At 38.7% G+C, this 12,126-nt stretch overlaps 1 protein-coding gene across 7 annotated transcripts in view; it reads left to right on the top strand.

Moving 5' to 3' along the window:
* The window catches only part of LOC143665564 (uncharacterized), a 398,448-nt gene extending 387,655 nt beyond the window's left edge, over positions 1-10,793 (top strand). For 6 of the 7 annotated variants that reach the window (XR_013167060.1, XR_013167061.1, XR_013167058.1 and 3 more), the window contains one exon: positions 3,697-6,491. Coding sequence is in view for 1 of the 7 variants with exons in the window: in XM_077139110.1 (XP_076995225.1) it covers positions 3,697-3,750 (54 nt within the window). In the remaining 6 variants the exon portion in view is untranslated. Of the gene's footprint in view, positions 1-3,696; positions 6,492-10,088 lie in introns of those variants that run through there. The other variant, XR_013167056.1, reaches the window with a different exon arrangement.
* Positions 10,794-12,126: the final 1,333 nt, after the last annotated feature.

Below are 12,126 nucleotides of genomic sequence, written 5' to 3'. Positions count from 1 at the left end.
TTTTTTTTGAAACCTGAACCTTTCCCCTTGCAAAGGCATATTCCCTTCACTCTATAAACGTATTCATTTCCCTCACATTCATTATAACAGAAATCTACATTTCTTTTACAATGAATGTGAACATACCATGGAGAATATACTATGTCTTCCTCTTACTCATGCAAATGTCTTAAGAGTAAGCCATGCCCACTGTGACCCCTTCACGTGCCATTCACTCTGCAGCTCCTGTCATTTGACTACTGCTCTTGCTAAAGCTATCAGTATTCTAATTATAAAGTATAATGAACACTTTTCAATCTTTGTCTTACTATACATTTCTGGGGCACTTGGCAATGTTGATTATATGCACCACTACCCCAAAAAGTAGCGTTACATTCTCCCAGTTTGACTCATCCTCTTCTTAGTGTTCCTTCTTAACTGTGGCATTCTCCCCCTCCACCCACTGCTTAAGTGGTGGTGGTACACAAACGTCTGTTTCCAGCCCATGCTCTTCTCATATCAGTACTCTTCTTGGTTGATTTTACCCACTCTTGGGATTTCAGTTACCACCTGTATGCGAATAACTCTCTAATTCGGTCTCCAACTCAGATTCCTTCCTTCGGCTTCAGACTCATAAACTCCATCACCTGCTAGGCATCTGTTTCTGTAACTCCCCAGATGGCTCAGATTCAGTTTCTCAAAAACTAAATGTATCACTTCCCTCCAAACTCAATCTCGCAAGTTTGCTGTATCATCTTCACTTTACCCAGTGACCAGTTGTAAAACGTCAACCTTGGCTTTTCTCTCTCTCACACACTCCTTTCATCCAACTGATCATTGGTTCCTGATGATCCCGCCTCCTATGTGCTTCCAAAATCCATCCTCTCTGTTCCACTCCTACTGACACTATCTTTTCTCGAATGCATCCTCTCTTAGTTAGACTAACACAACAGTCTCCTAGATGTCCTCCTGGTTTCCAGACTTGCTCCCTTCCATTCTGCTCTTTCCAGAGCAAAGATTCGTACAAAGCATAAATCTGACCATGGTACTCCCTGCCAAAGCGGTTCCATGGCTTCTCCACATCCAGGAGGAAGCTCAACCTCCTCTATGGGCACGCAAGGCCCTCTGGGGAGTCTCTTGCCTAACTCTCAAGCGTCTGCTCATGCCACTTCCTGCCTCCCACTTTTACTGAGCAACACTCAACAAGTAGTACTGCCTTGCAAACGTCCTGTTCTTCTCCCTCTATTTTTTATTTCTGTGTTTACTAATTAATATGTTTTACTTCAGATTGTTAGAATGCTATCATAAGAAAAGTTTCAAGCTCATTTTATATTACATTTCAGAGCCTTAAAACTTAGGAAGAGAAAAAGAAAAAAGACCCATAGCTAAATGCTCCTTTCAGTCTCTTTCTCCCCCACACAGCCAAAAAGGGTTCTGAGTCTGAGATATTTGTGAGCGTCCTGTGGATTTAAAGCTGTTAATAAGTATGTCAAACGTTTTAGGTTTTCACCCCAGGGAATTCTAAACCCAGGAAAATATAACTGTTATTAAGAGTACACTGCCCTCTAGAGTTGGCTTTTATTAGAAGGAACACATAAAAATCACAATATTAAGGCATTGTATTCTCATACGAAGTAAATTTTACAATAAAGTCATTTGTCTTACTGCTGTTTGTCTGAATTGTACTTGTCCAGGTTCCAGATTATGATTTGCAAATTTTTTATTCATCTCAAGAATAGTATTGGGGAGAAAGCACATGATATACCCCAAAGAATAATGAATTGGGCGTTAGGATACATGAGTTCTCGTCAACAGCTGAAGATCTAGTTCTCTTGCCTATTAATCAAGGGGTGGAAGGTTCCATCCAAAAAACTGAATCATTAGAAAATATATGTAGAAAGTAAAACTGGGAAGAGTTTCATTAATTTGGTAAATATTTATTACGCACTAAGTATATGCAAGGCATTAGGCTAAAAGTTATTTGGCAGAGGTTATATTTTTATAGTTGAGCTTTATAAAGTTAAATAAAAAGAATTTGGAAAGGGTGGGCCACGGTGGCTCAGCAGGCAAGGAAGCTTGCCTGCCATGCCAGAGGACCTGGGTTCGATTCCCGATGCCTGCCCATGTTAAAAAAAAAAAAGAATTTGGAAAGCATTTTGCTGTTTGCTTTAAATTTAAATTGAATTTAACCCTGATACCTCAAAAATCTGTAAATGAAACTGAATTAAAACAATAAAACTTACTTTGGGGTTTCCAAGAGTCTGGCCCAAAATGAAAGCAGAAATTAATTACATAACCACACACACACACACACACACACACACACACACACACCATAGACATATACGCATTTTAATTTGCCATTAAACACTGGTGCAAACCCCCTTTATCCTGATTTCCCTACCCCTATTTTCAACCTAGAAAGGAAAAAGGAAGTCTTTTTTTAATCCTAAGAACTAACTGTTATATTGTATAGTATAATAATGTATTATATATTATATAATAATATATAACTATTCTATCTATGTAATGGTGATTGAGGATTGGTAAATTATATTTTGCATACATTATAATCTGATGATATCAACTGACTCTTGAGGATTTCCTAGTATTCTAAAGAAAGAAAAAATTATTAGAACATTATTAATGTTCATAATCACGCCGGCCCAGAGCCCAGTGGCTGAGAGACAAGAGGTCTGCATTTCTGTGACTTTATCATACTCAGAGGATTCTGGGGACACCAGGTGGGGGTTCCATAATGCAGGTAGCCATATGTGTGTTCTATGCTTACAGTGCCTGCTTCTGTGGAGTGTAATGTTGATGTCCTCTTTGTCATCTGCCTCCTTCGATGAAAGCTATTGCCAAGTTCAAAGCTGGCCTACTTAGGTTAGGAAGTCAGCAAATGAATAGCCTGAACCTTCTGCTTAGTTACAGATCTAGATATCTTTGAACCTGATTTCTGGCATCACTCCAACTATTTTACCTTTCTCTCTGTAAGTTTCCTGTCTATAGCTTTAAAGTTCTGTGGGCATGATCAGAGAGGTGTACATAAGAGTGTACTCCCAACACTTTAAATATATACAAGACATTATGACTTGAAATTCTTTCTTAGGATTCCATGGCAAAGTAGCCCTCTCCCCCTTTTTTTTGCTTAAGACATGTCTTCTCAGAATTCCTTGCTGGAGTCACAGCCACGTAATAAGTTTTGGCATGAGAAATGAAGCCAGTGAACAGAATCTGTAAACAATATCCATGTTCTTATCCCTGAAAGCTGTAGAGTAATGATTGTTAGACCACAACCATTAAGAGACTCACAGCATCATCTTCCAAGTGTCAGACAGAAAACACTAAAACAGGACCTGTTTTTACCTGCTCTCATTTTTTTTCAAATATGTTTCAAAGTTCAGTTTCAAATATTATTGATGAGGTAAGCAGTTTTGCTTGTTTTTACATGGTTCTTTGGTCAATGACAATCTATAGGTCACATTATGCTACTTTACTTCTGTCCTATTCATGCTTTGCTTCATTTACTATCTTCTTCACATCCTTTTCCCTTCATAATCCTTATTTACCATATTAATATAACTTGTAAATCCCACTGGGTGCAGTCACAGTATAGGCAACTCATGAGGCCTGGCAGGTATATTTACACAATAAAAAGTCCTTAACTCTGAATCTCGAGGTTAAAAAGTTCTTCATATCATTTTTTTTTTCTAGGAAGAAAATTGCTCTGAGAGTCTATCTAAAGGGATTCAATTTTCAGTGAATTAAATGAATGAATGAATTCAAGACCTGACGGGGTGGGCTTACTGCTCTCTTGGAGGCACAGCCCTGCTCTTCCTAGAGGTGAGCACCTGCACCACGGCACTTGGTGAGCAGTGCACGCCCTGCCCAGGGACTTGGATTACTGGCAATGGGCAGAACACCCTGTTCCTGGGAGACCTTCTGCCTGGTTGTTTGTGCTTTAGAGACTTAGTTTCTGGCATTCTCACTCAGACCTTTGGACCTTGGCAAGGCCACTCCTCCTGTTTCTGTCTTGATCAATATGTTGCTTCTGCTCTTCAGGTGGTTTTGTTTTGTGCGCTGTTGCGGCCGTGGCAGCTGTTCCGAGTGGCCTGCCAGGTGCGCTCGCCTGTGGACATGCCCACGGACACTGTGCTCAGTTTCTGTAACAGCAACAGAACCTACATTTAACTTGGGGATAAAAGGAAGAGAACATGTTTCCTAACACTTGCCCAAATAATGCAGGGCCAGGTAACTGGCTTTAATGCTAATTATTCAAGCTTTTGAATTCTGCCAGTTACCAACTACTTTAGCCATGCAACTTGATTGGTATAGCATATGCCATCAGAGCACAATCAGAGACTTCTGATGAAATAGTACCAAACAAATATGATAACACATGATCCCCAAGCCACTCATTTAAGCATCTGGGCGTCTTGGTGTATGCATCTATAAAATGGGACCAAAAATTTCAGGACAGTGTAATAATAAAACTTCCCTCACTGGGGTTTTGTGAAGAATATTGGCTCTTCTCTATGAAGTATCTTAAACTTCCTGAAAGAAAGGCCCTTTGTAAATTTGAGATATTATTTTCACTAATTATTGGTCATGACATTGCATACTCTAGATAGGAAATGGAAGAGTGGAGGAGTGACACGATGAAGCTAAAATCACATAGCAAACTGGGGAAAACCCACAAGTATAGAGAGATCCTGATGTGTTTCATCAGAGAAACTCAGATGGTCTTGGGCAAAGCCTCAGAGAACCTGAAATCACATTTAACAGAGGACCTGAAATCACAGGCATGTGGATAAATAATACAGATGCACTTCCTAAATGAAGGCAGATTCACACCAGCCCTTATCCTTGGAGAAGTGCTAAGTGAGTGCTGCTCGGAGACAGAGACGCTTCTGTGTTTGACTTGTACAGGTGCAGCCAGAAGGGTGACTGACTTGGAGCGCAAAGCTGCTACGTACATAATAAACTCAGCATACTTATGAGGCCATGTCCCCAGGGTGACCCTCTGGGGACTCCCCTCATGTTCCCCATGGAGACAGGTGCAGAGGCTGAAAGCAGGAAGGGACAGCCGGCCTTGAGCTCTGTGGTGTGGGGTCCTATCTTCATGCCACCAAATACTTAAAGTTCTTGCCTGAATTTATGGCCTTTCAACAGGGAATGCACCATAGAAAAATCGTATGGCAATCAGTTATGAAACAGAAGATGACTGGGCAAGACTTTTTAAAACTGTCAGTGTTAAGAAGAAAATTAGCCAGGCTCTGTCTTTGCTGTTTGCCTGAAGGTGGTATTTTGCAATACATAATGACAATAATTAAACAAAGACACAGTAAAATCTCATTTGTGCTGTTGTCTTCCTAGAGCCAGGAACGTTTTCTGCAGGAGACTATCTTTATCTCTAGGAGCCTCTGGCAAACAGTTCCATTTCAGCCAAGGTCCTTTTGTAGAAGCAGCTTGATGCAGAAAGCAGCTGGCTCCCATTGTCCTCTACACCCCCTGGTGGTTACCGTGGTTTGTTCTGAGTTCCAGCAATCTGGTTCAATTTTTTCTTCTGTTACTAACCATTAAGTTAGTAACTCAATGGTTCTGGCTATGAATCTTGGGAGCCATGGGTTGTTAGTAAGGATTGGATCAGCTTATTGGCTTCTAGTTGGCTCTGAAATCCAATAACATTCACGATGCGTTTATTCATTCAAGTGACTATTGGGACCCAGTGGGAGAAACGGTTAACAGAGAAGAACCCAGTCAAAGCCCCTTTGGTTGGGGGTGCAAGGGTGGTTCAGTGGTAGAATTCTCGCCTGCCATGCCGGAGACCCGGGCTCGATTCCCGGCCCATGCACTTCCACAAAACAACAAAGGAAAAAACAAACAGCAAAAATTCAACAAATGGTGCTGCCATAATAGAAAACTCACATGGAAAAAGAATGAAATGTGACCCCCGCCATATAGCATACAAAAAAAAAGCCCCTTTGGTTGCCATGAGAGCTCTAGTTTATCCCACTTGCGAAATCTCTGCACTTATCGAGGCATCACCCTTCACAGGAAGATATTACTACCTCCCTTTTATTATCACTTATGCGGCTTTATAAGAAACTTTCACATCATGCAAACCAGTAAGTATGTAAAACATGCCTCAGACTCTATGAAGTGTATGTTATGGCAATTTTCTAATTGGAAATTATCTTACATTGCTGCTATAATCCCCTATGCTGAATTTATGATGCCCGTAACTAGTGAGTGATGGTGGAAATTAACTGAATCATCAATAATTTGTATCTGAAATCTACCACTGCCACTTATGTCTGGGGAAGCTACGTAAATTTACACATACTTGAGACCCATGTCAAATGAAAAATTTTCAAATAAAATCCTGGCCTTGAGACTAATACAATTTATTGTGGTAAATACAAATGCCTAAAAGATTATACACAGAAGGGATAATTTATGCACAGCATGTAAATAATCATGATTCTCAGTGAGAATTACTTACATTTTAATTGCTACTGGGAATGGAGCAATTTCCCCCTTGTCATTAGAAAAAAAAATATTTAACAATAAATACAATTTATATTTTACCATAAATGTAATTCAAGTTTTTACCTTCAAAATGTTTTCCTAAAAAATCTCCTTCTTCATGTTCTCCTTTTATTTTGTTTCCTTCTCCTTGCTCCCCACCTTGTTTTGATTTGATTGGTTTTACTGTGTGTGTGTGTGTGTGTGTGTGTGTGCGTCTGTGCATGTGCGTGTGTGTCTCCCTGAAAGCTGGCCTGAAGGGTGAATTCCGTATAACAATTTTCTCTTTGAAGAGAGGAGCTGAATTTAAAGTGTAACTAGCGTAGGTGCACAGCCCACAATCCTCCTTAATATAGTGTTTCCTATTTATATATCATATCCTCAATCTACCTCTGCCAGGACGTTCTTAAGGTTTTAAAGAAAAATGGTACATCTTTCATTTAAATAAACTTCATTTAATTGGAACTTTTAGACAGACTTCAAATGGAAAACCAGTATCCTGTGCCACAATTGATGGTGACCGCAAAAAGAAATCATGATGAAAACAAACAAACAAAAAATTACTGAATTCTAGCTAGAAACTTGAGCTTGCCAAGACTCTGAATATAATGTTTTCTCTCTTTTTGTTAAAAGGGAAGGGTAGCAAGTGTTAAAAGATGTGTCAGAGACACTAAGTGGAAACTTTCTCTAGACTTACTGAGGAGTGTAGGGAAACTGAAAAGGGAAGAACATAATATCTCACAGTGATGTTAACACCTGCCTCCAACACCAAATCCTCTTCAATTTAGAAAGCAATACCTCAGTAAAGACCATTTAAGTCTTCTACGTGTAACACTGTGTGTGTTTGTGTGTGTGTGTGTGTGCAAGCAACTCTCAGTGCGAGTCCAAGTTGAACCTAAGCTCTTATTCCCCAAGATTCACCTCCCTCTGGGGGCTCCCACTAATTAAATAGAATTGCTGCTGCCACCATAGTGGCCTCCACTCTGCCCTCCTGGACAATCTAGCTCAAGTGTGAATCCAGGCTTCCCTCCACGGCTCCTCTGAGGACACGTGTTACTGGAACTTTAAATAAGGCTTTATAAACAAATAGGATAACAGAAGCAAAATAAAGGGAATAACAATGCACCTTTTCATATTTGGTTTGGGGTTCCCCTGAGACAGTGGCTCTAAAACTTTAGGGGGCGCCAGTCACTTGATGGGCTTGTTTAAACACACTTGGGTGGGCCCACCCCACATTTTCTGACTCAGTAAATGTGGAATGGGGCCCAGAGAATTTGCATTTCAAACGTGCCCAGATGGGGCTCAGGCTCTGGTCTGGGAAACACATTTTAAGAACCACTGCCCCAAGAAGAATATTTCAGGTATGCTGGAAAGCAAAGGACAGATCCTAATTCTAAAATGGAAAGAAGAGCTAATCTCTTAAGTAACATTGAATTGAATTCTTTCTCTCTGTCTCTGTCTCTGTCTGTCTCTCTGACAAGCTAGCATGGATCACATCTGGCCTCTTAACTACCCACGTCTCCCTCTCAACGAGACTTCCTGACCACCCACCATAGTTCACCAGTTCTAAGGTGCACATTTTCCACATATTCGCATCTGAAATTGGGACTTTCCCCATCACTGTCAGCCACACTGCACATGCTCGAGCCTGCAGGAACCGGGGCGTAGTTCATATCATCATTGCTTCCTTGAGTTATGTGCACTTTGAGAAACCCATGAACTGATTTCATTGCCGTTTATGATGTCTTTAAAAATATGATACTGTGATTTAGCATTGAGACAAAAAGTTACTGTGTATGAATAAAGGTGAAGGAATTGGGCAACTGGGCTTATATTTGGTATTGATACAAATATTTTGTGACCAAATAAATGGTCACAATTCCTTGATTTTAAAAGAGCAATATAGCAGTTTTATTTTAAAATGGCAATATCTTGTCTTGTAGTCCACTAATCTTCTATTTTGCTGTGTCTAATCTGATATTAAACTAATGTTAAATTCCTAATTTCAGTTATATATTTGTTAGTTCTACGATTTCCCTTTGGTCATTAAAATAATAAATTCCTGGTATCTTCTGGAAAAAAATGTGCAAAACACTTATACATTTTTGCAATTGTTTAAATGCTAATGAGAAAACTTAAACTGTCCTTTAAAATGAGGACTCCATAGATTTTTAAAATCCCTTTAAGTGGTACATTAACAACAAATTTGGATCACCACTGTACTAGCACCTGACTGAAATAAATTCTTCATTATTCATGGCAAAATAAAAAAAATAAGGACAATTTATTAATGTTTTTAAAGCAAAGCTAAATGTTTTCAGTTTAAAGTTTGGCTCTGTATTTTGAAATTAGGTCCTTTCTACTTTGGGGAGAAAGTTAAAATATTTTTTAGTTTCCAAATCATGATATTAATATATAACAGTTTTTTTTTCTTTTCCTTATTTCCTTTTAAAGCAACAGCCATATGTGCTTTATAGGGCCTGCAAAACAAGGTTATCCACGAGTAGATGAAACTGAGTTTCATTTTGCTACTGAAATACACACAAAGAATGGCCTATCATTTGCTAAGCATTGCGGTTGAAGCCGGGAGAAATTTGCTAAGTCCTTGGGAATATAAGAAAGAAATTTGAAAGCCTCAAGACGATCATTTTAGGCATTGCAGCACAAGTTAATTGGCATTATTTTTCTTAGGGGTCCAGAAAGTAATGGTGTGATTTATAGTTGATACTGCCTTAGATTTGATCAACACAGTACTTAAAATTGCAGTGCTTCCTGTGTTCTCCCTTATCCTGCTCTACCGTGTTATATAACCCACTAATCTACCAGCTGGAAGATCAGCTCTGTGAAGGGAAGGATCTCTGTTTGTTAACCTCAGCACCTAGTTAGAGTAACGCTCAATACATATTTGTTGAATAAATTAATGAATGGGTGAAATAAGACTGGCGGACTTGGACTGAAACCCCTACCTAAAGAGATGGCATTTTGCCATTTACCCCTATGGCCTCAACAGGACTAATAATCCAGCCTATGTGGGGCTGGAACATTAAGGCAGACCCATATTAGGTGTGTTAGAAGGGGACAATATTAAAGGACAATACAATAAGCCCTAAAGCAATAAAAAAAAAATTCACATAGTTTCCACTGGTGAGGCAGTGTGCATAGGACTGAAGGGGGTGTTGGGATTAGTATGGAATAGGGGGTTATTCCCTTAGAGACTGGTTTACTGCCAGTACTGAAATGCTTGTTGAATGAATGGATGTGCAGATGCAAAATTTGACAATTTCCTCTAATAAGAATTTTTTCTCATTAACTAATAGTTATTTTTTTGAATGTTTATCTCATTACCCCTCCAGTGACAAACAAAGATACAGTCAAGTAGTCTGATAAACCAAATCAGGAGTTGACCATGAAAGCAAGCACTGATTCACATGCCCACAAAAAGAATTCAGATTAGAACCAATGAGAACCAGGTAGAAGCCCAAATAAAGATTCTAACAATTGGACTGTAACCTAATAAGAAATGAAATATGCTCTACTTTCCCTTTATGTCTGTATCTATTTTTTGTTTGGATTTGCAGGGGTGTGCTGGCTGAATTTGCTTCTGATGCTCACATATCACCCTGGGAGAAATGGAACAAGCAAATAACTAGAACGTGAAAGGCAGCTAGACTGATGTGAACTGAGGCAGAGGTGGCACATATGTTCTGTGCTAAGCACAATTTCTCAGGCTGAATTATATTTGGAATTTGTTTGTAGTTCTTTCATTATCGCTTAATCAAATAGCCAAAATGGCAATTTAAGTGGTAGATTGTATGATTTCATGTCTTCTAGACACAAGGGGTCAGCATTTCAACGCAGATAACTCAGTTGATCCTGAGAGATCCCTTGACGAGTTCTGATATGCTGCCGCTCTATGTGTATGTCTGACGGTGGGTAGGGAAATGAAATACTATTATATGCTGGAAATCTCTTTTAGTTCCAGTTTAGATTTTAACTTTTCCCTTTTAGATTTACTCAGTCTGCCATAACTATGGGAGATGATATCTTCCAGTTTTCTTGGCGGATATTTCCAGCAATTAGTGACCTCCTAATTGACATTACTTCTCTTCCCCCAAATGAGGTTCTTAACCAACAAAGTCCTTAATCTCTGATTGCTAAATAAATGATTTGGATGATTTCCTGGAGTATGCTGCTTATTGGTACAAATCTGTTATTGAATAGGATTGTGGGCTTAGTGAGAATTTTATGTTGATTAATGGTTCATTTGAGGTCTTCAGTAGAGAAACCCGGGGCTTTTTAGCATTAGATTCCTTATAATTGCTCTATTTTTTTCCCAATTTTATTGAGATTTTCACATACTATACAAATCATTCAAAGTATACAATCACTGGCTCACAGTATCATTACATAGTTGTGTATCCCCATGATTGATTCTAAAGCATTTTCATTACTCCAGAACAGAAATAAGAATAAAAAATAAAATCCAAATCCTCCCATACCTCTTATCCTCCCTTATTGTTGACCCATATTATTGGTGTAATAAATTTGTTACTGTTGGTGACAGAATACTAAAATGGTATTATAGTCCATAGTTTGCAAAAGCTATATTTTTCCATATACCCCCATTATTTATTTTTTTTACATTTTTAGTGGTTCACACAAGAACTTATTTACACAGATAACTTTAAACAACCACTTTCAATCAAACTCATCCACAATACATTACTATTTCTTGTTATCCCAAGAATGAGCTACCATCACCTCTATCCATTCCCAAATATTTAAGTTCATCTCGTTAGCAGTTCTATACATATTAGGTAGCCACTCGCCCTTCTTTAGCTTCTGTCTATCTCTAGGGACCTTATATTCTACATTTTTTCCATGCATGTCTTTATCGTATTACTCATCTAACCATACTCTGGATAAAGAGAGTATCAGTCACAAGGTTTTTACAATCACACACTCACAAGATTAAAACTATATTGTTATGGGCGGGCCGCGGTGGCTCAGCGGGCAAAGTGCTTGCCTGCTATGCCGGAGGACCTCGGTTCGATTCCCGGCCCCAGCCCATGTAACAAAAACGGAGAAACAGAATACAATAAAACAAGAAAATGTTTAAAAAAAAAAAAAAAAAAAAAAAAAAAAACTATATTGTTATACAACCATTATCAAAGATCAAGCTACTGGGTTATAGTTCAACAATTTGAGGTTCCGGCTATTCTAATACACTAGAAACTAACAAGAAATATCTATTTAATGATTCAGTAGTGATAATCATTTGTTAAACCCTAACTTCTCTATTTAATACCTCCGTCTCATTTGATGGATCTCTCAATCTTCAGGTGTATTTGAGCAATGACCATTCTAACTTCTTCTTGCTGAAAAGGGGTGTTGACATTATGGAGTAGAGGAATGCAACTGGCTAATCTTCTTGGAGGGACTGGTACTTTGGGTTTCGGGGTTTATGTGACATAGGAACAATCTGGAGGTTTTAAGTTTCTGAAAAAATAAATTGAATAAGTGAAACTTTTATAGAGTCTTAGAGCACAGGATACTCCCTAAGGTTTTCAGATATACTTTTGATTGGCTGTTGTACTATAAATGCTGTAATAGTTT

Source organism: Tamandua tetradactyla, chromosome 21 (genome assembly GCF_023851605.1).
Source record: "Tamandua tetradactyla isolate mTamTet1 chromosome 21, mTamTet1.pri, whole genome shotgun sequence".
NCBI classification, from domain to species: domain Eukaryota; kingdom Metazoa; phylum Chordata; class Mammalia; order Pilosa; family Myrmecophagidae; genus Tamandua; species Tamandua tetradactyla.
This window is presented reverse-complemented; position numbering and strand designations above follow the sequence as displayed.